The 26747-nt window shown below is 58.1% G+C and overlaps 1 protein-coding gene across 2 annotated transcripts; it reads right to left on the bottom strand.

Annotated features, from left to right (window-relative positions):
* Positions 1–434: 434 nt before the first annotated feature.
* Positions 435–21693, bottom strand: USF2 (upstream transcription factor 2, c-fos interacting). Of its 2 annotated transcripts, XM_084613592.1 has the most exons (10): positions 21622–21693; positions 14511–14557; positions 14088–14203; positions 13716–13835; positions 10784–10937; positions 9484–9571; positions 8672–8730; positions 7068–7162; positions 3627–3755; positions 435–2340 (listed from the first exon to the last, which is right to left on the bottom strand). In XM_084613592.1, the coding sequence occupies exons 1-10, from the start codon at positions 21672–21674 to the stop codon at positions 2251–2253; spliced, it is 951 nt and encodes a 316-aa protein (XP_084469718.1). In that variant the 5' UTR covers positions 21675–21693; the 3' UTR covers positions 435–2250. The 2 variants fall into 2 exon arrangements, with proteins under 2 accessions (XP_084469718.1, XP_084469719.1); XM_084613593.1 differs by lacking the exons at positions 435–2340; positions 3627–3755 and adding an exon at positions 6206–6626.
* Between the last annotated feature and the right edge of the window lie 5054 nt (positions 21694–26747).

Here is a 26747-nt window from a genome sequence, read left to right as displayed (position 1 = left end):
CTCACACCCACCAGCAGGGGGCAGCAGTCTGTCCCCCTTCACACACACACCCCACATTCACGCCCTGAGCCTTTCCATGCCTCTCAGCCAGCGGCAACACACAAAGCCCGACAACCCTCAACAGAGACAGGTCCGAGTCCTCCCAGGAGGGGACACTGGTGTGCACCCAGATCTGAGAGCCATTTTTTCCAGCTGGGGGTGCGCACCCCAACCCCTCCATCTTTCCACCTGCCCGTGCACTGTCCCCCCCTCCATATAACTCCACTCCTCCAGCGATACCCCATCGCTCTGCAGACCCCGCCCCCCCAGCCAGACACCACCATCCTTCTGTGCAACTGCCCCCCACCCCGCTCAGATCTGGGGTCACCCCACTCAACCCCCATCCCTTCCCCTCCCCACACCGTAAAACCACAAGGAAATGACCTGATACAATATTATGTCTGTGCAGTTTTTTCCTCTTTTATATATAAACAGAATTAATTTCCTACTTTCCAACATTCAAACGCTGCAATTCAACTCAATCCACATTTTTTTCCCCTTCCTTTTCTTTTCCTTAAATCTGATTTGCCTTTTTTTCTTTCCTTGATTCATTCATTCTTACGTTCCGCAGGGACCAGGACAAAAAGGATACACAATATTTCCAATTCCATCTGAAAGCCTTGCTTCTCTCTCTTTTTTTTTTGTTTTTTTTTTTTTGTTTTGCCGGTATATAAAAAAAACCCCAAAGCTAAAAGCTCGCTATTATAAATTTTTTTTTTGGTGGGTTTTGCGAATTTTCGGATTTTTAGAGCCATGCTTATTTAAAAACAATCAACCAACCCAAAAAGCCAAAAAAAAAAAAAAAAAAAAAATCTCGTGCTTCGAGAAGAGAAATAAAGCCAAATTGAAGATCGCGAGAGAAGGGGATTGAAGAGATCTCCTGATTCCGAGCCAAAGATTGTGCGATCGACTGCTGAATTTATAATTTTTTTTAAAAAAATTATGTATCGGTATATATCTGCCAAAACCCCTCCACAGAAAACAAGCATTTAGTCGATCGTGGTAAATATTAAACTTTCTGGGTTCAAGTTATGATACAGGCGACGTACCTCTATACAAACGCATTTGGAACTAAAAAATAAAATACAGATTAATTACAAAAAAAAAAAAAAAATAAAATAAAAGAGGGACGCTGTTAGCGTTTTCACTCTGACTTCCCTCTGTTCAAAACATAATTACAAGAGAAAGAGGGCTGAGGAACAGATCAGACAAGTGGACACATGGGACAGCCACAGGTTTAGGAAGAGAACGGGCTAGCAATGCTGCGTGGTCTCTACTTTTTCCCAGCTGCCCGACATGAGATGCTGTGAGGGGGTTTTCGGAAAGCCCCCCCGCCCCGGAAGTCAGACCTCTCAGAAACGGTAGCTGTGATTTGACAGGCAGGGGGAAAAATAAAATAAAATAAGAGCTACAAAATTGCTAGCCGCCTTTGGAAGGTCTGGTGGCCGCAAGGGTTTGAACTGAATTGCTCAGCTGGAGAGTCACGAGTGGATTCGAGCCAATCGGAGCCACGCCAGCTGGCTAGAACTCGCTGAACTGGGCTAGTGATTTGGGATGGCCCCATTCCTGCCCCCCTGAGTTGCTACATTTTCAAAGGGGTGTGATTTTTCAGAGGTTTGCTGCCTGCAGAGGAAAAATAACCCCCCCGGGTGTCCAAAACGGGAGGCGGGGGGAGGCAGCCACAGAACCCCACCCCCAGGGCTGACTTTGGCCATGCAGCTACCTGCCTTGAGAAAGAAAGAGGCAGCTGGAGCCATATGGCGACAGCCTCCTCGCTGAGCGAGACACACACCGCGGCTTGAACGGAAGGATCGGACGGGGAAGGGCCACTGTGACGGGACAACTTTAAGCCGGAAGGGGGAGGATTTGAACCCATGGCTGGGCTGGGGGAGGGAAATGGACGTCCCAGGGCTGCTATCCTGTGTTAAAAACCTACTATAAAAAACGCAGTTTGCTTTAATCTTAATATTTCCTACGTGGGGGGGAGGGGGCCGGTGGGGCTCAGAGGAGGGGGGCACGGCAAAGCGGGGGCCGGCCGTGCGGCTGCCACCTCAGCGCCCCCCCCCATGGGGTCGAGTTTTGCCGCACGAGTGAACACGGGGAGCTCTCTTTGCACCAGACAGAGGGCAGAAGGGAGGGAAGGAGGCGGGGGAAGGGCGGAGATCCGGTGCCGAGGAGGAGGAGGGCGACGTGGTGGTGGGGAAGAAGCGGTTACTGCCCCGGGGTGTCGCCCACGGTTTCGATGCCGTGCTGCTGAAGCTGCGCTCGGAGGAGGGCGTTCTCGTTCTTCAGCTCCTCGATCTGGGCAGGAGAGAGAGAGGGAGGGAAACTGTGACGAAGCGGGACTGTTCTTAATGTTTCCTCTGAATATTGTCGGGGTGGCTCAGTTTCCCCTAGGCGGTTCTTAAGTATCTAGGGGGTGGGATAAGGGTGTATGATCATTGCAGAGCCCTAGAGGGCAGGTGTGTGCAGGGGTCTGGACACAGAGAATGGCCGACACCCTGTTTCCTGGCATCTCATGGCCTGGGCCCTTCCCCCCGCCAGATGAGAGCTAAAGGGTTGGAGAACAAAGGAATCCGGTGACCTCCTGGCCTGGGAAAGGAACAAAGCCCAGAGGAGGAGGGGCTGGAGGGAGTTTCAGTTTGGGGCTGGCTGGGGACATGGAGTGAAGGGCAGACGTGGTTGTCTGTCTCCCTGCCCCCCAAAATGGACCCAGCTGAGGGGTCCCGTTCTTTGCACCTACAAGCTCTGTGTTAGACCATGTTCCTGTCGTCTAATAAACCTCTGTTTTACTGGCTGGCTGAGAGTCCCGTCTGACTGCAGAGTTGGGGGGCAGGACCCTCTGGCTTCCCCAGGAGCCCCGCCTGGGCGGACTCGCGGTGGGAAGCGCAGGGAGGGGCAGAGGAGGCTGAAGGCTCCGAGGTCAGACCCAGGAAGGTGGAGCCGGGGGAGCTGTGTGTCCTGCAGACAGGCTGCTCCCCGAGAGGAGACTTCCCCAGAGTCCTGCCTGGCTTCGTAGGGAGCCGTTCCAGAGCATCGCCCAGGGATGCTGTGACAGAAATGAACGAGTGAGACCTCGGAGCTGGGCAGGGCTCAGCAGGGGGCGCTCTCCACTGGCAGGCCGGGCTGCCCCAATGCAGTGCTAGGGGGCGGGGTGGGGGCTCTCCCCTGGCAGTCAGGGCCGGCCTCAATGCATTAAACATCCCGGGACTTCTCTTCGGCATCAGAGATGTGAATAATGGTTTCCTGGTCAAACTCCCATCACGCCGACTCGAAAACTTTCTGCTCCAGCTTCAATTGGGTTCGACATTCTCCCTGACCGTGGCCCAAACTGCTATGTGGTGCGATGTGTGGCTGTTCCCCAGCTGCCTCGCCCCAGAGGTGGCTGCATCTTGGCGCCAGGCGATCCAGCCTGTGCGGTGTTACGTGCGGCTGTTCCCCACTCCAGAAGCAGCCGCACAATCGCTGTGTTAACAGCACGTTGGGACGCTTTGGCATGGAAAGGTAGACGTGGGGGGAACGGATGCGGGGGGAATATAAGGGGATGGACAGACAGACGGGGAGGGAGGGGGCATCGCCACGGCTACCTGTTGCCGTAGCAGCTCGTTGTCCATCTGCAGCCGCTCGGCCTCCTTGAAGGTCTCCTGCATGCGCTGGTTGGTCTGGCGCAGCTCCCGGATGTAGTCGCAGGCCTTGGACAGGATGCCCCCTTTGCTCTGCACGGCCGGACGGGGAAGCCTTCAGCACAAAATGCACTGGAACCCCCCGCCCCGGTCACCGAACCCCCAACCCACCACCCCAGTTGGGCCCCCCGCCCAATCCCTCAGCTGACCCCCAAAACCCACCACCTGCCCCAGGAAATCCCACCAGGACCCCGGAGCACCCTCCAACAACACCCCCCCCCCCGACACACACGCCCAATCGCCCCCATAATCTCCCCAGTCCTGCCCCCCTGAATTCCCCCCCGCAACCTCAGAACACTTCCCCACTGAATTCCCCCCTCCCACTCGCCCCCCAGGACCCCTTCCACCGAATCTCCCTCCACCAAACCCTCCACCTGGAACCCCCCCCAGTTGTGCCCCCCCTGGAACCTCCCCCTCACCTCCAATCACCCTCCACATCTTTGGAACACGTCTCCACTGCACCCCCTGCCTCTCCCCGCCCCCGCGACCACAAGATCCCCAGGACCTCACCACCACCATGAACTCCCTCCCACCAAATGTCCCTCCCCACCCAACAGCCTCCTCACCGATCTCCCCCCAATACACATCAGCCTCCCTGCCAAAGGGGACCTGCCATCCCCTGGCCAAGAGCAGCAACAAAGCCAGAGAGCTCTGGGGGTCTCCAGGAATGACGCACACGGGGGTTTTTAATCTGCTTTCTCCCCCCTCCACTGCCTCCTGCCTTCAAAACACATCAGCAGGGTCTGGCCAGGGGACTCGGGGCTCTGCGATCCCTGGGTTTGTTATTGTAGGGTCCTGTCAGGCCCCAGTGTCTCACTATAAGGTCTTGTGGGAGCGCTGGGCAAGTATGCTATTGAAGGGTCTCCTGGTGATCACTCCGTTTCCACTTGTTATTGTGGGGCCTCTTGGAAGCAGTGGGCGCCAAATGCACCGGTTTGTTATTGTTGGGTCTCTCACATGCCCCAGGACCCCTTGGCAGGGAGATGGATTTGCTGAGCGGATTGCTGATACTGTCCGCAGGGAGTTTTCCCAGGATCTCCACCCGGGCACCAGTACAGCTGGGAAGGGGCAGGCTGTAATCCTTCCTCCCGCCCTCCGCACGCCTGGGAGACCGTACAAAAACAAAATCAGTGCACAGCCTTGGCCCCGTGCCACCACAGTGAGTGTGGCATCCTCCAAGAGGCACGGAATCATAGGGTCGGAAGGGACCTCAGGCGGTATCTAGTCCAACCCCCTGCTCAAAGCAGGGCCAATCCCCAATTAATCATCCCAGCCAGGGCTTTGTCAAGCCGGGCCTTAAAAACCTCTAAGGAAGGAGATTCCACCACCTCCCTAGGGAACCCAGTCCAGGGCTTCACCACCCTCCTCGTGAAACAGTGGTTCCTAATATCCAACCTAGACCTCCCGCACTGCAACTTGAGACCATTACTCCTCGTTCTGTCGTCTGCCACCCCTGAGAACAGCCGAGCTCCATCCTCTGTGGAACCCCCCCCTTCAGGTGGTTAAAGGCTGCTATCAAATCCCCCCTCACTCTTCTCTTCTGCAGACTAAACAAGCCCAGTTCCCTCAGCCTCTCCTCGTACATCCCCTGCCCCAGCCCCCTAATAATTGTCATTGCTCTCCGCTGTAGTCTCTCCAATTTGTCTACATCCTTTCTGTAGTGGGGGCCCAAAACTGGACGCAATCTTCCAGATATGGCCACACCAGTGCTGAATAGAGGGGAATAATCACTTCCCTCAATCTGCTGGCAATGCTCCTACTAATGCAGCCCAAGTTGCTGTTGGCCTTCTTGGCAACAAGGGCACACTGCTGACTCATATCCAGCTTCTCATCCACTGCAATCCCCAGGTCCTTTTCTGCAGAACTGCTGCCGAGCCATTCGGTCCCTAGTCTGTAGCGGTGCATGGGATTCTTCCGTCCTAAGTGCAGGACTCTGCACTGGTCCTTCTTGAACCTCATCAGATTTCTTTTGGCCCAACCCTCCAATTTGTCTAGGTCCCTCTGTATCCTATCCCTGCCCTCCAGCGTATCTACCTCTCCTCCCAGTTTAGTGTCATCTGTAAATCTGCTGAGGGTGCAATCCACGCCATCCTCCAGATCATCCATGAAGATGTTGAACAAACCCGGCCCCAGGACCGACCCTTGGGGCACTCTGTTTGATCCCGGCTGCCAACTAGACATGGAGCCATTGATTTGATAGCTGCTTTCAACTACCTGAAAGGGGGTTCCAAAGAGGATGGCTCTAGACTGTTCTCAATGGTAGCAGATGACAGAACGAGGAGTAATGGTCTCAAGTTGCAGTGGGGGAGGTTTAGATTGGATATTAGGAAAAACTTTTTCACTAAGAGGGTGGTGAAACACTGGAATGCGTTACCTAGGGAGGTGGTAGAATCTCCTTCCTTAGAGGTTTTTAAGGTCAGGCTTGACAAAGCCCTGGCTAGGATGATTTAACTGGGAATTGGTCCTGCTTCGAGCAGGGGGTTGGACTAGATGACCTTCTGGGGTCCCTTCCAACCCTGATATTCTATGATTCTATGATCACTGCCCGTTGAGCCCAACAATCTAGCCAGCTTTCTATCCACCTTGTAGTTCATTCATCCAGCCCATACTTCTTTAACTTGCTGACAAGAATACTGTGAGAAACAGTGCCAAAAGCTTGGCTAAACTCAAGGAACACCACGTCCACTGCTTTCCCCTCATCCACAGAGCCAGTCATCTCCTCATAGAAGGCAATTAGATTAGTCAGGCATGACTTGCCCTTGGTGAATCCATGCTGACTGTTCCTGATCACTTTCCTCTCCTCTAAGTGCTTCAGAATGGATTCCTTGAGGACCTGCTCCATGATTTTTCCGGGGACTGAGGTGAGGCTGACTGGCCTGTAGTTCCCTGGATCCTCCTTCTTCCCTTTTTTAAAGATGGGCACTACATTAGCCTTTTGCCAGTCATCCTACACAACAACCAACCCAGTGTTTTTGGAGACCCAGCGCCTTCAGGAGACCCTACAATAACAAACCACGCACAGAGCCCTGACCCCGAGACCCTACAATAACCCGAGCACCCACCAAGCCACCCCGCCCCACCACCAAGCCAGGGCGTGGAAACCCCCAAGGGTTCCGAGTCCCCCCTACAATAAACAAACCGGTAAGCAGACTCAAAATATCACCTCCTCGCTTCCTCATGGCCTGGTGGGAGCTGCCCCATGAAGTCTGTTCTCGGTAGGTGTGTGTCAGTATATGCCCCTCCCCCAACGCAGGGAGCTCCCCGCTCCAGTCTCCGCTGCCCCCTCCCTCAAATATCACCCCCCCCATGCTCCCCTCCCGGCCCGGCCCAGCCCCTGCCCCTCACCGCGCCCGTCTTGCTGTTGTCAGTGTTGCAGTCTGGAATGATTTTCGATAGCTGGACAATCCAGTTGTTAATTTTGTCCCGCCTCCTCCTCTCCACTGCGGGGGTGGGGGTGGGGGGGGGGTGAAGAGAAACACAGATGGTTAACGCACAGCGCCCCCACCTGGCGCCTCGGCCCAGCCACAGGGCAGGTTGCAGCAGAACTGGAGCTGATCGGAAAACGGGGGGGGGGGGGGGGGGGGGGCGAAAAGGCTGATGAAAATGAAAAAATAAAAATTGAGTTTTTGGCCAAAATTCTGAAAAGCTGCTTAGGGCCTTCTGGGAGTTGTAGTCCGGGTGCATCCTGCTCCAAACCACCCCACAGACCCATCTCCCTGGCTGAACGACATCTCCCATGATGCACCACGGTCTGCCCTCTTGGTCAGAAGATGTATCATGGCAGTTGTGTGGCCGCGGTGCATCATGGGAGATGTAGTATTACCAGAGAGATCAACTCTGTGAGAAAAATGCATGAGGCACCACAGTGCATCATGGGAGATGTAGTTTGACCAAAGAGCTCAATTTAGAGGCCAGCAGGCATGAGGCCATGTGGTGGAATTTTAGTACAACTGGTAGATAAAAAGACAACCGGATACTTCCTTTCTGAACAAACCCAAAACGTTTTGTGAAATCGGACTGATTCAGACAAAATTTTGTTTAAAAAATTTTAGAAAACAAAAATCTTTCCAATGGAAGAGTTTAAATGGTTCCTTTTGAATTTTTTTATATTAAAAAATGTTTAAAACAGAAAACGGTCCATACTGACCCCCAAATGGCAGTTTAAATATTTGTATGGCAAAAACCATGAATGGTTTGGCTTTCTGGCCAGACATGGGATGAATATGTTAATGTCTCAACACATTTTGCTGGATGGAAAGTCGGTTTTCAGACCAGCTCTACATTTCAGAATCTAGACATTCAATATTTCAGCCAAACCATGGCAATTTTCAGACTCTCAGCAATTTGTGGGGGGAAAAAAAATCAAAATTTTCCACAGGAAGAAAATTTTCACTGTAAGTTCTGTTGTGCCGAAAACCTGATTTTCCATCAAAATCCCATTTCAATAGAAAACATTCTGCTGGCCCCAGTCATGACTGTTCAGACTTGGATCCCCCTGTTAGATACAGGTTGAGCGCACCCCTCTAAGAGCCTTTCAGAACCCCGATATCCCAGCCCGGAGATGATCTGTCTAGAGAGAATTTCCCCCTTGTTTTCTTCTTCATCCACACACACGTTCTCTCTCATTATTTGCACTTCCAGGATGGATGGAGATTCCCAAACCCAGGTGTGCTGCCCGGGACAGGCTGCATTGGGGTATTAAAAGCAGTTGGCCAGAGATCTCAGGGCCCTGTGGAGGGCCAGGAGATTATACTAAAAGAGAAAAGACATTTCTCACACTTGGCTGAGGGGGTGGGTAGCTTCGGGGGGGAGCCCAGCCAGATACAATCTGCCTATCAAGGATCTCAAGGGCACAAAGGGCCGTGTTTGGGACGGGGAAGCCACAGGATCAGTGGGGTGAAACGGGGCCATGGGGCACAAGACCAGCGGGATCTCAGCCCGCCACCCACCTTCATTGTGCTGGGCTCGCCGCCTCTCATCACGGGGCGTCCGCGTCCCATCCATCTTCCTAGGGTGGCACAAAGAGAGAGGAGGGAGTTATAAGAGGGGCAAAAACAATATCTGAACTGACACCGAACCCCCATGCGGAGTCCAGGCCATCCTGAGCTACTGACCTTTCGCTCTCCCTCCTCACACTCACTCAGGGCGTGCAGATCCAGATCCAGAAGGGGGCAGTAGGCACACACACACAGTCCAGTTCCATCCAGCAGGGGGCAGCGGTGTCTCTCTCAGTGTCTAAACTCCTTTCCAAGCCCCCCTTCCTGAGAGCCCACCCCCAGTCGCACACTCGGTCCTGGGACCTAACCCCCCTGGTCACAGGCTGGCTCCTCTGCAGGGGTTTCTAATCCCCTGCAAGGCGGACGCCCTGTATGGGTGATGCCAGGCCCAGGTGGGTTTGCCTGTGGCTGGCTGGCTCCTGGCGAGGTGCTGCTCGGCGTAGCTGGTGGAGAGGGGAAGGATCTGCTGGGCACACCTAGGCAGCGGGTGCTGGTACAGGGCCGCACCCAGCGAGGAGCCAGGAAACCCCGGAGGCTGGGGAGAGGTGGTTAGAGCAGGAGCTGGGGGAGGGGGGAAGCTGGGCAGGATCCCAAGGGCCGAGAGAGGAGCTGTGCGATCCCCCAGCGATCCACTATCCCTCCCCCAGCAAGCAGATCCCAGCCCCATGGGGGACCCCCTCCCCACATAGCTGAAGCTGGGCAAGTTGCAGGCAGATGGGAGATTTTTGGGGCCACCCCGCACCCCAACTTCACGGGCTACATACGGGGAGTACGGGTGGGTGCGAGGAGCGATGGTGCGTTGCGTCCCTGTCTGCAACACGTCTTGGGGGGTCATCATCACGTAGAACTGGCCTGTTGGGGGAGACAGAGGGAGAGGTGAGACAGACTCAGAACTGGGCTCCTGGAAATGAGGACCCCTGAGTCCTATCCGCAGCGCTGGGAGGGGAGTGGGGTCTGGTGGGTTAGACTCGGGGGGGTCTGGGAGCCAGGACTCCTGGGTTCCATTCTGAACGACTCTGCCTACGTTCGATCTGAATGGCTCGGCTTGAGCTGCCCTCCAGGTTACAGAAGGGGAAGGTTGGCGCTGCAGCCAGGTTAGATGCCTCGGGGTCTCGTTATCAGACCCCAGAAACGGCTGTAACAAGGGGGCAATTAACAGCCTGATGATGATGCTATTCTGCTGGGATGCTGGTCATTTAAACAAGGGTCGGGGGGGAAATAATCAATCAGGAACAGCCACTCGTGCCCAAATTTCAATCCCGGAGATTCACTAGATCTGGGTCAGGCTGAGGAGGATTTAAAGGGGAAGAGGAAGTCATTGGGGCGTGAGCCTGTTTTGGGGTGGTTCTTTGCGGACCTGGGAATACAGCCTGGAAGCTGTTCTGCCCCATCCCCCACTACAAATACCTGGCGCAATTCATATTAAGGATTAAGGGTGAGATGCTCTAGCCACGTGCTCAGGATTGGGCTCCTGGACTCATGTGACTTTGCAGAACCTCAGCGTTCAGTAAAAGGGGTTTCTGTTCCTCGGGGGCCGGGGGAAAGCTCCAAAGCATGAGTGAGCAAAACTGACACCTGCCTGAGTCTGCCGAGAGCCTGAGCCCGTCGCTGGGAGGGGGGGGAGCTGCTCTGAGTGTGACCGACGCCGCAACGCTGCCTGAGTCTGCCGAGAGCCTGAGCCCGCCGCTGGGGGAGGAGGAGGCTGCCTTGGATGCGACTGACGCACCGACACTGTCTGGGTCTCCAGAGAGCCCCCCTCCGTCTCCCAAAATGCTTCCCCATTTCTGCTAACCCTTTCTAGACCTTCCCTTTAAATAAAGCAGGGCTGAGATATTCCAGGTCAGCCACACCATCCTCCCAGCATGCTTTGCGGATGACACCACGCCAGCCGTGAACCAGAGCGGTCAAACCTTCACCGGCGAGGCGTCTTTACCCCCCCACCCCGCCATGTGCCCAGCTGCAGAGTAGAGAAGTCCTGAGTCTTAGAAGCAAACAGACCCAGCCACCCTTCCTGCCCCCCCCCCCAGTCTTTCCAGCCCTGGGAAACTGGTGGAGTCCTCTCACCTCCAGCCTGTGCCAGCGACTGATCTGTGGTCTGAACTGACACGGCCGTGGCATCCCCCACCGTGGAGGCAGGGAAATACGCGAAGCGGGCCTCCCCGCTGACTGCGTCTGCGGCCGGGCTTCCGCCATTGCTGAACGGGTTCTGGATCACAGCCTGAAGAAGAGGAGAAGAGGGCACCAGTTAGAGCAGGTGAGGGGAGCGAGTCAGGACTCCTGGGTTCTATCCCCGGCTCTCGGAGGGGAGCGGGGCCTAGCCTGATATCCTTCCCCACCCTCTGATCAGACCAACGAGCCCATCTAGCCTGGCGTCCTGTCTCCAGCACTGGCCAGAACCAGCTGCTTCAGACAAAGGCACCCCCTAGTGGTCAATGATGGAATGACCTGCCCCCGAGAGATTTCCTCCTGACCCCACCACCAGCCGGAGATCGCTGCCCTGAAGCCCAGATCTACAGTTCAGTCGCCCTCTTCTGCCTCAGTGTGGTCAGTAAGAGGACGGGGAAGATCTCGCCGGCGAGACGTGGGGAAGCCGGGAGGAGCGCTATGCTGCAGGGGGCAGGCTCTCCCCTGGCAGCCAGGGCTGGCCCCAATGCCCCCGCACGGCGCTAGGGGGCGCTGCCCTGCAGGGTGCAAGCTCTCCACTGGCTGTCAGGGCTGGCCCCAATGCCCCCGCACGGCGCTAGGGGGCGCTGCCCTGCAGGGTGCAAGCTCTCCACTGGCAGCCAGGGCTGGCCCCAATGCCCCCGCACGGCGCTAGGGGGCGCTGCCCTGCAGGGTGCAAGCTCTCCACTGGCTGTCAGGGCTGGCCCAAAGAACTGAAGCAAAGGGTCTTGTGGAAAGATCTAGATTTCAGGACATCCAGGTGATAAAGATCCCACCAGGTCCCTTGGAACAGTCAAAGGGTTAATTCTCTCCCGGTTAAAAATCTGCCCCTTATTTCCAGCCTAAATTAATCTGCCAGCTCCCGCTTTGCCTGTCCTGGCCGAGCTAACCAGCCCTCTGTTCCCCGAAATCTCCTCCCCAGGGAGACTCTGATAGACCGGGATCTAGTCCCCTCTGAGCCGTCTCTGCAGAAACTCCACAGATCGAGCTCCTTCAGCAGGTTTTCCAGCCCTCAGATCGTCCCCGTCGCTCTTCCCTGAGCCCTCCCCGATTTCCTGATGTCCTGTTTGACGTGCATCCCCCCAGAGCTGGGCGCAGTCTCCAGTCATGGCGTCCCCCATGCTGTATCCAGAGGGGACCCCACTTACCAGCTCCCACTCGCTCTTCTCCAGCCCAGCGGGGTGCTCGCCCTCTTAGCCACAGAAATGCTGGGGAGCTCATGGGCTGTTGGTGCCCCAGGACTCCTGGGTCCTTCCCAGAGCAGCTGCTCTGCAGGGCACAGCCCTGCAGCCTGTAAGTGTGACCCCCACACGACATTGCTTACATAGGCCAAGACCCAACTTTTTAAGGCTTTTCAGAAAATAAAAGAAAAGAAAAGAAAAAAGAAAAATCCTGGGGCCATTTTATGGTTAGAGAACGAATAACCAGCATCATCGGACCCCCGAGCTCTTCTCTAGCGCTTGAGCTCTTCAGGTGGAAACGCTTCCTACACGCGGCCAGCACCATTATCGTCATGGCTCAGATGGGGAAACTGAGGCACGGAGCCACAGGATTTGGCCACCGTTACCAGGCAGATCAAGCCGGGAACGAACTAGCCCTCTACCCAGCAGGCCAGACTGCCTTTTACAGCCTAGTGATGGGATGCGCCCCATCCCACCCACGCCAATTAGGTGCAGCGGCAGAGCTTGGGCTCCCCAGCAAAGGGCAGATTAAAAAGGAGAAGCTGGCCACAGAGCCGGGGGGCGTTTGCCCAAGAGGAGAGGCTGCTGGAGACACTACGGAGCGAGGCAGTGACTAGCCCTCCCTTCCCACCCACAGCGGAGGGGCTCGCCCTCTGGCCATCTGCACAGCTGGACCTGAGAAGCAGGGGTTAGACCCCAAAAGCTAGTCCAGAAGAGGGTCCCGTGTAAACACTGTTCTGGACTCAAACCGCTTTCACTCCACAACCTCCCGGGGAACTACTCTGCCATTGCCCTGTGCAGATAAGTCAGGGGCGAAGGGCAGGATTATCATCAGCCCCAGTGCTGGCCCAGAACCCCCCCGGTGCCAGGTGCTGGCCCCTGTCCCAAGTGGCCGACAATCCAGACGGCGGAGCCCGCATTCGGCTGCATGAGAACGGCACCTGCTTCGCTCCTTGGGGCTTGTGCCCCGAGCCGCCCGGTGCAGCCAACAGCCACAGCTGCATGAGACGGCCTGGCCCTGACCACATCCGAGCGAGTGCACGCTCGCGGAGAACAAAGAGGCCCCCGCAACGTCAGGCTAAAAATAAACCGCGAAGCACTGGGGCGGGGGGGCTGTAACCCAAGAGCATCTCCAGCTCCCCGAGACAGGGAAAGGATGGTGGGGACACAGGGACACCTGGGTTCCATTCCCAGCTCCGCTGCATCTTTCAGGTGGGGACTGAGCTCTCCAGGGCAGGGCTTGTCTCTCGCTGCGTCTGGGCAGCGCCCGGCACAGCGGGGCTCTGACCCCAGCTGGGACCCATGGACACTACCATAATACACCTAATACAGCCCACTCTTGCAGCGTGATTTATAATTAACTCCACGCGGGCTATCTGCTGAGCCCGTTGTTCAGAACTAATCAGAGCTTCCCCAAGGGGGAGGCCACTGGCCTGAGTCTCAGGACTCCAGAGCTCCATCTCTGGCCCTGCTTCACCCTTCCGTGCCTCAGTTTCCCCGATCTCTCCAACGGGGCCAGTGATACTGGGCTCCTTTCCAAAGCGCTTGGAGACCTATGGAGGAAGAATGCACTAGAGGGGCCAGCTATTGCTCGTTCCCCAGTCCCTTTTACTAAGCCCCGGTTAGAAACCGGGCGCAGACCCGCCCCCCACCTGAGCGACAGCCTGCTGGCCCCCGGCGAAGGCGGCTGTCGAGACCACGCTGACGGCTCCCGTTGCGTCCGTCTGTCCATCCAGCTGACTGTCTGTCACCTGGACCACTCTGTATGTCACCTGGGAGGAGAGGGAGACAGGAAAGATCATTTGGGATAGAGAAATGTGAACAGAATCCACAGACGGCACAGGGCCCCTTAGTGCCGTGCTGGGGCATCGGGACCAGCCCTGACCACCAGGGGAGAGCCCCCGCCCCACTCCCTGCAGCACAGCGCCCCCTAGTGCCACGCTGGGGCATCGAGGCCAGCCCTGCCTGCCAGGGGAGAGCCTCACCCCGCCCCCTGTAGCGCAGAGCCCCCTAGCGTCTCTCACCTGTCCTCCATTGTTCTCTGTGCGGAACTGGTACTGGATATTGTGGTCTGTGAAGGCTGCTTGCTGGACACTAGCAATGGCCACTGCTGTCTGCTCCTCGGCGTTCGTGACGTCCCCTGGGAGCCAGGAGAGACCAGTCACTCACACAGGACCCCACCGAGGGAGGGGGAAGGGTTCACACCCCGGCTCTGGGGAGGCAGCATGACCTATGGAGTCAAAGCGGGGCGGGGGAGGCTGGGAGTCGGGACTCCTGGGTTCTATCCCCACCTCTGGGAGGGGAGTGGGGTCTAATGGCTAGAGCAGGGGGAGGCTGACAGGGTTGCACGAGTCCCACCCCGCTGGTTTAAATGGCCCAAGCAGGAGCTCCAAGCTCCCAGCAACGCAGCACCTGGACGGCGACAGGGCTCCCTGGCCTCGCCTCACCTTCCTGCAGCTCGACTCCTTCTTCAACTTCTTGTCCTTTCTCGTGGCTGGAAGACAGAAGGAGACAACACAAGCGGGAGCCGCTTCAGCCGGTGCTTTACTCCCAGAGCTGGGGATAGAACCCAGGCGTCCTGGCTCCCAGCTCCCCCTGTTCTAACCACTAGACCCCACTCCCCTCCCAGAGTGGAAGAGAGAACCCAAGCGTCCTGGCTCCCAGCCCCCCTGCTCTAACCCACCAGATCCCACTCCCCTTTCCCTGCTCTCCAAGAAGACGCCAGATGGAGGAGAACCTCCACGTAGCCACTCTTGCAAGAAGAGGCTGTAATTCACTTTGTGACAGTTTGCCATGCAACATGGATCTCAGCCCCTCAGCCAGAGAAGACCAGGCAGAATTCTGCCATGGGGGTAACACACACCCAACAACCAATGCCACCAAGCTACCGGATTTCATAGAAACCAAACACCTCCCAGGACCCAGCTGACAATATTTTAACCTCTTTCCCTGCACCCAGTTCACTGCTGGAGAAGACCCTCATTCTCCAAGGACACAAGGACTACTGGAAAGAGCTATTAATTCCCCCCCACATCCTCATCCTTAAATTTTAATCTGCTACAGGATTCCCCTGGTCTCCTGTCCTACACTCTGCAGCATTGCTGTGCGCTGTTGAAGCACCTCACCCCAGAAGCAGCTGCATTTCTGGCTGGATCAGTTTCGCCTGATCTCTTTTGCCAGCACTTGCTACCATCTCAAGAGCGGTAGAGAGCAGGAAGATGATCTAGTGTTTGAGGAACTAGAGTGGGAGCTAGGTTTGATTCCTGGCTCTACCAGACTTCCTGTCCCAGCTGAGACTGGGGAAAACGAGGGAGAGATGAGACGGACCCAGAACTGGACTCCTGGAAACCAGGACACCTGGATTCTATCCCCAGCGCTGGGAGGCGAGTGGGGTCTAGTGGGTTAGAGCAGGGGAGGGCTGGGAGCCAGGACTCCTGGGTTCTACCCCCAGGGCTGGGAAGGGAGTGGGGTCTAGTGGGTTAGAGCAGGGCGGGGCTGGGAGCCAGGACTCCTGGGTTCTACCCCCAGGGCTGGGAAGGGAGTGGGGTCTAGTGGGTTAGAGCAGGGCAGGGCTGGGAGCCAGGACTCCTGGCTTCTATCCCCAGCGCTGGGAGGCGAGTGGGGTCTAGTGGTTAGCTGGGGCAGGGATGGTCTCTCACAGTGTGTCTGTGCAGTGATTGACAACAGTGCCTGTCGGTCCTACCATAAACACAAACAAAGGATCCTGAAATCCAACCCAGCTATTTCTCAGAAGCTTCTAGCTACAATGCATGCGGCGACTTACTCTCCTTTCCCGCAGATGAAGGCTCAGACAGCTGCTTTCCGAAACAGGGTTTCATGCCGGGAGGTATTAGAACGGGTTGAAATCTAATCCTTCCCGCTGGCAGGGAGAGATAATGCCCATGCCCTATCTGGATGCCAGCATGGTATGCAACTGCCCAGAGACGCTCCCGCCTGGATGAGCAGAGCACAGGCTGCAGGGAGACTCACACAGCCACTTACACCATCGGTCAATTTCCTTTCCACCCGGTCAGTTTCGTGTGTGCCTGGGAGCCACCGGCACTGACCATTCCCTTTCCAACACAGGGCCACCATGATCAGATGAAGGCAACGGGCGGGTGCTCGGTGACGTGGCTGCCTGGCGCTAGTGTGGGCCCACAATTTGTGCACCCTGCACTTAAAGCTTTGTTTTCGGAGGGTCTTTCCTGACTCCGTGACCCTGGGTCCCCCCCCGCCCCCCCCAGTAAGTAACAACCACATTTCTTGCCCTGGTAAGCCTGGCAAAGGAGGAGCGACTGTCACTCCCTAGTGGCTAGATCAGGCATAGCACTTTGAGTCAGTTAATTCCTCTGCACCACTGGATCTGGTTGTTCCGGTCACTCGGAAGGCGTTTACGCTTTTAGATCCCCTGGTTGTATCCCTGCAGAAGATCAACGTGGACGATGGTTGGGGGTGGACATTACACACCGATTAATGCCCTTGTGAAATGTATCCCGTTATGAAATGCATGCAAAAGGGCCCCGAACGGGACGTGCCTGCCATGTCTGGGCACCGGCTCCGATCCAGGAACAGACTGGCTCAGCGTATGGCCTCTTGGGTGCCTTAGCTCCCCATCTGGCCCCAGAGCTTGGGGGGTGGGAGGGGATGGCTGGCTCAGTGGGGCAGGGAATGGGACATGGGGCCTTTCCTCTCTAGAGGGCGCTGACGCCAATCCACTTGCAGCTGGTACGGACTGGCTATGGGGGGAGAGGGGATAGAAACCGGGGAATGGGATACATACAGAACGGATTTTAAAATAATACTACTAATAAATGGGTCAGATTCTGATCTTATGCAGTTCAGGGGGAAGTTGGGAGAGTATGAGGCTCAGTGCAGGGGGACCTGGGCAATATTCCCTGGCCTGGGCTACCTAGGAGCTCAGACCAGATGATCAGATGGCCCTGCCTGGCCTTGAAATTGGCGAAAAGCCATGGTGAAATCAGAGGAGTTATTCTGGAATATACACCCAATGGGAGCTATTTCACAGACACACAGGACTAGGGGACACTACAAGCCCCCCTCTAATGGCCTCCCGCCAACAGATCCCTTCCCTGAGGGAGTAATGATCGCTCACACAGGCCTCTCCGAGCCGCCTGGACATCCCAGGAACAGCTAAGAAGTGCGGCTATGGCTGCCCCTGGAGACTTTTTCCCCTTAGGAGAGTCCACGGGGCAGACAGGCCTGCTCCTCCAGCCCAGCTGTCCTGGCAGGTCCAGTGAGACACGCCCACCTCTCATCCACCGGTGACTTAGTGCAGACCCGCTGGGTGGTCTTTCAGGGTGGCTTTGGGGCGAAGGTGCTGGGCTAAGACCCCATGTTCTTGGGTTCTATTCACAGACCTCCCACCTGTTCCCTTGGACCTCTGTGCCTCAGTTTCCCCCATCAGCAGAATGGGGAACCCACCTTCCAGGCTTGGAAGGATAAATTTGGGAGTGGCTCAAATATTAGGGACTAAAGGAGGATCAAGTCCCAGAGAGGGGGCTGCCCAGCACCCCCAAAAGTCCCTGTGTTGGGGACCCTGAAACAGGGTTATTTGAAAATGCTACCGCAGTGCCTCCCAGGAGTTGTAGTTCAGGAACCACATTCTCCAGGATAGACTGGACTACATCTCCCATCATGCACCAGGCTTCCCTCTTTAGATTAGAAGTTCCCTAGGCAGGGCCTGTCTCTTGCTGCATGTCGAGGCAATGCCTAGCACCACAGAACCGATCTCAGCCGGGGCAGGGCCTGTCTCTCGCCGGGTCTGGGCAGCGCCCGGCACGACGGGGCCCTGATCTCAGCTGGGGCAGGGCCTGTCTCTCGCCGGGTCTGGGCAGCGCCCGGCACGACGGGGCCCTGATCTCAGCTGGGGCAGGGCCTGTCTCTCGCCGGGTCTGGGCAGCGCCCGGCACGACGGGGCCCTGATCTCAGCTGGGGCAGGGCCTGTCTCTCGCCGGGTCTGGGCAGCGCCCGGCACGACGGGGCCCTGATCTCAGCTGGGGCAGGGCCTGTCTCTCGCCGGGTCTGGGCAGCGCCCGGCACGACGGGGCCCTGATCTCAGCTGGGGCAGGGCCTGTCTCTCGCCGGGTCTGGGCAGCGCCCGGCACGACGGGGCCCTGATCTCAGCTGGGGCAGGGCCTGTCTCTCGCCGGGTCTGGGCAGCGCCCGGCACGACGGGGCCCTGATCTCAGCTGGGGCAGGGCCTGTCTCTCGCCGGGTCTGGGCAGCGCCCGGCACGACGGGGCCCTGATCTCAGCTGGGGCAGGGCCTGTCTCTCGCCGGGTCTGGGCAGCGCCCGGCACGACGGGGCCCTGATCTCAGCTGGGGCAGGGCCTGTCTCTCGCCGGGTCTGGGCAGCGCCCGGCACGACGGGGCCCTGATCTCAGCTGGGGCAGGGCCTGTCTCTCGCCGGGTCTGGGCAGCGCCCGGCACGACGGGGCCCTGATCTCAGCTGGGGCAGGGACTGGCTGCTTCAGTAACCATGGAACTTGACCACTAGCAGGGTTAATTAAAGCTGCCATGGCACGGGGAGCCCCCCAGATCTCCACAGCATCCAGTGTTGCCAGCTGTAGCCGGGAGCGGCTATGGGACCTATTCACTTCAGTCCCCGTGGGCACAGTTAGTTCCAGCCGCAGCGACCCATCTACTCTGACAATAGCCAGATGTGTCAGCATCTCGCGCCCTGCAGCACAGCGCCCCCTAGTGCCACCCTAGGGCATTGGGGCCAGTCCTGATCGTCCACAGGACGAGTACCCATCCCACCCCCTGCAGCACAGCGCCCCCTAGCGCCACCCTGGGGCATTGGGGCCAGTCCTGACTGTCTGTGGGGAGCGCCCCCTGCCTGCCCCCTACAGCACAGTGCCCCCTGGTGCCGTGCTGGGGGGTCAGCACCATTCAACTCTACACCATTTCGCTTCCCAACGTGAAATCTTTTCCCCTAAGTTCTCCAGGACGACCAGACTCCGCAGCACCAAAACTTTTGCGAGACACTCAATGGCTTTAACAGCGCCCAGGCCCCCGCCCGGAGTTCTCGCCTTGCCAGCGATCACAAGGGCAGAGTCGCCCGCTGGGGCAACACAACGGACGCGCCGCAGCCTCGCCTTTCCACCAAAAGACGATCCAGCCCCAGGGCGTCTCCATTCACCTCCCTGGGCCTTGGTTTTTCCACCTGTGAAATGGGGAGGACACCGACCTCCTTTGCAAAGTGCTTTGAGATCACAGCTAGGAAGTGATAGACGAGAGGCAGGGATTATTACGAGGGCCACGCTTTGATTTACAGCCCAGCTCCCTTCACAGGCGCTGACTCCTTGAGTGCTTAGGGGCTCAAGCACCCCTGGAGAAAAAACAGGGGGTCTCAGCACCCACAGGGCTGCTGCTCTGGGGGCCCTGGGGCAGGCCACCAATCAGCTGTTCAGCTCTGGCCCTGCCCCCCTTCCAGCTGTTGAGTGGGGCTGCCCCCGCCACTGGCTCCTCACTGCCCCCTCATGGCCCCCAAGGTAGAAGGGGGCAGAAAAGAGCGAGGGAGGGAGGCTCTCAGGGGAGCAGTGGGGGTGGGAAGAGGTGGAGGGGGGGTGGAGCCTCAGGCAAGGGAGCCAAGCCAATGTGGGGCACCCACTCCCACAGGACCAGTAATGTCCCTGGCTCTGGAGAATATTAACCCAAGTTTCCTTCCAGATGTCCGTCAATTCCTGGCTCGTCCTGATACTCTTGCTAAGCCTATGGAGGAGGGTAAGGGCTGGAGAATTTTGTCAGCTGCCTTATACCGCCAGGAAGGAGAGGAGAGCAGCTGGGGGGAGGGGGGGTAGGGAGCCGCTCTGCCCTTCATCCCCAGAGGGGGTCTCAGACGTGGACACAGATCACAGGCAACACAGTCCCTGTCTCATCCCCCACAGACCCCTAAAAGTGTGAATGACCTCTTCACAGTCTGCATATACAGGGCCAGACCCCTAGCTGGTCAGTCAGAGCTCCCCCGGAGTCACCGGGGCCTGATCCCAGCTGGGGTCAAGGGGCCGCAGCTCCCCCAGAGTCCACTGAGCTGGTCCAGAGTGTGCACCCCGCCCCCCGCACACTTACAGCGACACCCTCCCATCCCTGGGCTGCCCCCAAATGCAGGACACGGATCGAGCCTCCCAACTCCCTCCTCCCCATGGGGACCTCCGTCTGGCCCCCCCCCTCGACCTCCCACATCCCCCAACTCAGGCGGATCCTAGAATCCTTCCCGCCCCGCTCCCCAACAGCTCCCACCTCACTTCCCTTGACACAGAGGATCACCAGAAGATGCTCCCTAACCGCACCCTCTCCCACTTCCAGCACAGCGGCCTCCTCCCCCCTCACTTCTCTCTACCCCCCACCTCTTTCTCCTGGGCATCAAGTACCCTTAGGCTTCTGCAGTCTCTTTCGGCCACTCCACCGTCTATGGACCCATCTCATCTACATTGGCGCCCCACTCCCCGTCACAGTGCTGACCCCGTCCCAAGCCACCTAGAGCGTGGGGGGGGATCCTGGGAACTAATTACTTGGTGGGGTGAACTCCCCCTGCTCAGCTCCCCTGGCATCCCATCCCCACCGCGCACAGGTCACAGGACCCTTCTACCTGCTCTGGCCCCCCAACGCTAACAAGAGCCCTCCCCCTCCCTGACCTACTTCCCCAGTCCTCTCCTCTGCCCCCTCCCACCCCATTTCTTCATTCCTCACACTCCCGGCCCCCGACACCGAGCCACTAAGACCCCAGCTGCCACTTCTGTCTGCCCCCCCAACCCATGACACCAATTCGCTTAGCTCACAGACCCCCTGAGCTCCCTCCTCCCCCGCCAGCTCACTCAGACCCCAGGTGCTCCCCTCTTCCTGTCTCACCCCGGCGCCCCAGATTCCAGGCTCTGTCTGCACCCCTTTCAGTCCTGTCACCAGCTCACCCCAGCCCAGCCCTCACTCCTGTGTCTGCCCCCCCAACACAAATCCACTCAGATCACAGCCCTCCCTATCTCCCTCCCATACGCCCCCCCCCAGTCCTGACACCAGCTCACTCTCACCCGTGGCCCCCTTTGTCTGTCTCCCCCACCCCGCAACTCCAGGCACAAGCCACACAGATCACCGGACCCCTTCCTCGCCTCCCGCCCTCGGCACACACTCCCTGACCCCCCCATGTCACAGCCCCTTCACCTATTTGCTTCCCAAACACTCCCTGCCCCCCAGATCACAGCCCCACCCCCCAACTCCCTGCCCCAACCCTTCCCCTCCCCCCACGTCACAGCCCCCTCCAACTCTGCCCCCATCCCTCCCCAACAGACACTCAAGGCCCCTCCTCCTCTCCCCCCAGCCGACTGGGCTCCCAGCCCCCCACCCCCTTTCCCCTCCTTCCCCCCTTTCTCTCTCTGCCTCGTCCTCCATTTTGTTCTCCCCCTCTCCGCGCCGCTGCAGGAGGATCATGGCTGGCTCCCTCCCCTCCCCCACCCTGCCCCTCCGCAGGCCCAGCGAGGGGGTGGGAAGCAATCGGCCCCCCCCAGAAGAGGGGTGGGGAATTTCCTCCCTTCGTCCCCTTACCTGGGAGCAGCAGAGGCGGTGGCTGTGTCCAGGCCGGGATCCAGCATGTCCATGGGGGGAGAGGGGGGAGGGGGGAGGGGAAGGGGGGAAGGAGAGGGGTGGGGAGGCCCCTCAGCACCAGGCCGGGGCGGGGGGGGGAGGGAAGGAGAAGAGGGAGAGGAAGGGGGGCGGGTGAGTTTAAATCTCACGCCGGATGGAGGCAGAGGGGACGCGGAGGAGACACGGGAGCCGAGGCGCTGATCACGGGGACAAACACTCGGGTCATGTGAGGAGGAGAGCGAGAGCGATCCTCTCCCCCCCTCCCCTCCCCTTCCCTTCTTCCCCAGCTGGGAGCCCGGGACACGTGAGGGGGGAGCCGGCGGAGCCGCCGATCGAGCGCGGCCTGGGCCCCGGGGAAGCGTCGCGGGCGGCGGCGGCAGCAGCGGATGGAACGTTGCAACAATCCGGGGAGGAGGGTGGGGGAGGGGATAGAACGTTGCGACGATCGCGGGGGGGGGGGGAGGGAAGGAAGGAGAGCGAGGGGGGAGGGGTGGAACGTGGCGAGCGGATGGGAACTTGGGGGAGCCCCCGGGCCGGGCGCTGCGAGAGGGGGGCAAGGGAGGGGGGCGGGAGGAAGTTTGGGGACACCCCCCCCCGCTCTCCCCACCAGATGGAACGTTGCTACTGTCTCGAGGGAGGGGACAGAACGTTGCGGCGGGCCGGATGGAACGTGGCCGGCCCAGCGCGAGGTCGGGAGCGGATGGAACGTGGCCGGGGAGCCCCGGATCGAACGCTGCCGCCGGCCGGGGTGGATGCGGGGCTGGGGGAGGGGGGGGGGTGAACGGTTGGGAACCCCCTGCTGGAACGTGACGGCAATGTACGCGGTGGGGGAGGGGGGCTGGGGACGTCGGGAAGTCGCCGGAGGTGGGGGGTGGAACGTCGGGAACCCCGATGGAACGTTGAGACAATCTAGGCGGAGGCGGGGGGGGGGCGGGGGGGGTGGCGGAAGGAACGTGGGGGGTGGAATATTGCCCCCATCGAACGTGACAACCAGCCAGGGAGGAAGGAGGAGACGGAAGGTTGCGAGGATCCGTGGCAGAAGCGGGGCGGGGGGCGACGTTGGGAGCCCCCCCCCCCAATGCAACGCTGTGACGGCCTGGTGGTGTCGGGCCGGGGGGGGGGTGGAACCTTGCAACATGGTGGGACGGACCCACGCGTGATCTGGGGCTCAGAACTCCCCCCCCCCCCCCACCTGCGCGATCTCTCAGCGGCGGCTGCTGCTGGGAGAGTGCCCCGCCCCCGAAGCAGGATGGGGAAGGGATCGGTGCGTCTTTCACCGGGCTTTGCCCCCACTCCTGCAGGCAGCACCCGGACCCTGGGCCTGTCCCGGTGCACTTGGCAGAGCGGCTGTCCCCTGGTTGTCAGATCTTTGAGCCCAGTGTCCCAGCGGGGCACTAGGGGGCGCTGTGCTGCAAGGGGTGGGAGCTCCCCTGGCAGTCAGGGCTGGACCTAGTGCTCCAGCGGGGCACTAGGGGGCGCTGTGCTGCAGGGGGTGGGAGCTCCCCTGGCAGTCAGGGCTGGACCCAGTGCTCCAGCAGGGCACTTGGGGGGCGCTGTGCTGCAAGGGGTGGGAGCTCCCCTGGCAGTCAGGGCTGGACCCAGTGCTCCAGTGGGGCACTTGGGGGGCGCTGTGCTGCAAGGGGTGGGAGCTCCCCTGGCAGTCAGGGCTGGACCCAGTGCTCCAGCGGGGCACTTGGGGGGCGCTGTGCTGCAAGGGGTGGGAGCTCCCCTGGCAGTCAGGGCTGGACCCAGTGCTCCAGTGGGGCACTTGGGGGGTGCTGTGCTGCAAGGGGTGGGAGCTCCCCTGGCAGTCAGGGCTGGACCCAGTGCTCCAGCGGGGCACTTGGGGGGCGCTGTGCTGCAAGGGGTGGGAGCTCCCCTGGCAGTCAGGGCTGGCCCCGATGCCCCAGTGTGCTGTGGCAGTGTTGTGAATCCATGCTTTGGGATACCTTTTTCTCTTAGCTCTACCTCTCCAGCTAAACTTCAGCATGAATTACTCCATCCTACTTCTCCAAAGCCTTCTAGATAAAGCTGTCTTCACTTCCTGTCCTAAACGGCCGTGTGTCTTTCACTTTGCTGTACAAGCACCCTATCACAGATTTACCCACGGGAGCTCCCAGCCCTTGCTACGTTTCCAAGCAAACCACCCAGCTCAAGTGGTTTGATTCTTCCAGGACATATCTCCAAACCCGCTCCCAACTGATTCTCGTTCCCGTCCTGCTTTTCAGGATCCCCTTGGAGACAAAGAAGATGATCTAACAACTTACGTGGCTTCAAACCACAGCATAACAAGAACCAGTGGCTGGACATTAGAGATAGACAAATTCCAGCTGGAAATAAGACACTGGTTTTTCTCCCTGAGAGGGATTAACCATTGAAACAAACTGCCTGGGGAAGTGTTGGTTAATCCTCTCCATGGCTTCCAGTCAAGGCTGGATGCCATTTGAGATGTTACTGGACTCAGGGCAGGGGGACCAGGGTGAACTCACTGCTCTGGGTTACAAAGGAGGTCAGACTAAATGATGTAATGGTCCCTTCTGCCATTGGACTGGCTGAAGTTGAATTTTGAAAATGCAGGTGATTCACAATTTTCATGGCTGCATCATCGAAACATTTCCTGAATTTATCCTGCCTCCTCTGAGGTGGGGAAATACCAGCCCACTTTTATAGGTGGGGAAACAGAGGCAAAAAGAGAGGCTTATCCAGGGAGTCGTAGAGCTAGGAATTGAACCCACAGCTCTGAGCCCCACTTCTGCCACCAGGCCAGCTTTCCCCAGTGACCCCTTGTGATCACGCTCAGCTGAGAGGCCAATGGTTGAAGAGGCAGAGACTGATGACATGTCTCATCCCAGGTCAGGCATGAGGCAATTACAGGGGAAGATGGCCATGTGACTGGGACTTAGGCGTTCTGGGTTTGATTCCCAGCTCTGCTAGAAACATTGGCAAGTCACCTCATTTGTGCCTTAGTTTCCCCTTCTCTAAAATGAGAATAATTTTGCCTTTGTCTAGACAGATCGTAAGTTCTTTGGAGATGGTCTCTCACTGTTTGTCTGGGCATCGCCTGGAACAACAGGGCCCTGATCTCAGCTCGGGCAGGGACTGTCTCTCTCTGTGGGCATCGCCTGGAACAACAGGGCCCTGATCCCAGCTGGGGCAGGGCCAGTCTCTGTCTGGGCAGCGCCTGGTACAACAGAATCCTGACTTGGGGTTTCCAGCAATATATAAACAGTAGCAGTTTTGTCCTATGCGGGTCCTGGTTAAAGATGCTGTCCTGGGCTCTTAACCCCAGTACTTCTGATCAACTAGTATATTTCCCTGTTTGCAATATGTCGTATTGATACTTTCCAACAGCCACTACATTTGCTCATTTAAAAGAAAACAGAAGAAATAAAATATCTCGGTGGAGCAATTGTTTCCTGTTCGCCCAGGGTGATAAATGTGGCTATTTGTACTTGATGTGCTGCAGTGCGGTGTTCGCTGTGCTCAATGTGCTTTTCAACAACTCTGCCAGGTCCGGGGCTGAGGGCAGGGGGCTAAGGCAGTGGGGATCTGGGTCTCAGCCCTTCAGGAGGTCAGACTATCATGGTCCTTTGAACTGAGAGATCAGTGGCACAGTCCCCCCTGCAGAGGGCGCTCTGGGGATCAGCATGGAGAGGGGTGTTTCCCCACCTACCTACCCAGGAGTTAGCTGCAGAACAGTGGGCCAGTCTAGCGCCATGCCCTGCTTTCCCATATCAGATCAGAGCCATGGGCCCACCGAGCCCGGTTCCTGCCTGCCTGGATCAGAACAATGAGCCCCTCGAGCCTGTGTCCCAAGCTCCCTGCTGCATCAGATCAGACCAATGGGCCCATCTGCCCTGGTATCCTCCCTGCCAACCTGGATCGGACCAACAGCTCAGCTTATACACCATGCTTCTGTGCCAGGGATCCATTTTTAAGGGGAGCTCTGGGGGCACCCACCGACTCAAAAAGCCCAAACAGTGCCACTCTGTCACAGCCTTGCCATTGTAACCACTGGAGCGCCCTCTGCTGCCAAGAGAACCCAGGAGTCCTGATTCCCAGCAGCCCCCAATGTTGTCCACTAGTTACGTGGAATCCTGACTCCAAGCCCCGCTGCTCAAACCACGAGACCCTCATACCCACACAAGTCCATTGCAAAGTGCTGCATAACCACCCAAAAGGCAGTTCCTGCCCGCAAAAGCTTCCAATCCAGGACAAGCGCTGGGGACGGAAGGGAGCAATGGGCATGACGAGCAGTGGTCTCAGCTGCCCACGCATGGCAAGGTTTTTGAAGGTATTCTGGCAAAGGAGGACAGTGGGGGTGGATGCCGGTGTGGACCCTCCCCTCCTCACGGAGCTGTCAAGCCATCTGCTCTCCTCCAGCCCTGGCATAGAGGTTTTTCGTTAAGCTGTCTAAATCCCTCTGTATTTGCTGGTTTGTGCTGGGTTTGTGGCATTAGCTGGGGGTGGAATTGCCTCCTGCCTGGGCTTGTGTGGTTGGCCCCTGAGCATCAGTGACCCAACCAGCCTCGGAGGGAAGGCAAAAGCTAAAGTAGAGGCTGAGGTGGCGAGAACCCAGGAATCTTGGGTCTCGGTAACATCGTCTTGCTGCACTAACCCCCTACACTCTGCTCCCCTCCCACAGCTGGGAGGGGAACCCAGGAGTCCTGACTCCCAACCCTCAGCCAAATCTTACTCCCCTCCCAGAGCTGGAATTGAACCCAGGCGTCCTGACCTGCGGCCTGCCGTGCTCTAGTCACTAGGCCCCAGTCTCCTCCCATTGTGAGGCCTGGCTTCCAAGCCTGGCCTTGCTATTGCAGTTGAAAGAAAAAATAGATTTGTTTTGAAAAAAAATTCTCGCTTTTCCTACATGTTGCCACTAGGTGGCGAGACAGCTGAGTGTAAAAAATAAAAAGAAAAGGAGGACTTGTGGCACCTTAGAGACTAACCCATTTATTTGAGCATGAGCTTTCGTGAGCTACAGCTCACTTCATCGGATGCATACCGTGGAAACTGCAGCAGACTTTATATACACACAGAGAATATGAACCAATACCTCCTCCCACCCCACTGTCCTGCTGGTAATA

Source organism: Lepidochelys olivacea (genome assembly GCF_965140295.1).
Source record: "Lepidochelys olivacea isolate rLepOli2 genome assembly, chromosome: 24".
In the NCBI taxonomy this organism is placed as follows: Eukaryota; Metazoa; Chordata; order Testudines; family Cheloniidae; genus Lepidochelys; species Lepidochelys olivacea.
The sequence above is the reverse complement of the archived record's forward strand: the minus strand, read 5'-3'. Positions and strand labels throughout refer to the sequence as shown.

Excerpts from the sequence above, each read along its gene's own strand:
- USF2 (XM_084613592.1), bottom strand. The coding sequence starts at position 21,674 with ATGGACATGCTGGATCCCGGCCTGGACACAGCCACCGCCTCTGCTGCT. Across the intron at positions 14,558-21,621 it reads ACCGCCTCTGCTGCTCCCAG|CCACGAGAAAGGACAAGAAG; the intron begins GTAAGGGGACGA and ends TCTGTCTTCCAG. Across the intron at positions 8,731-9,483 it reads CGCACCCACCCGTACTCCCC|GAAGATGGATGGGACGCGGA; the intron begins GTATGTAGCCCG and ends GTGCCACCCTAG.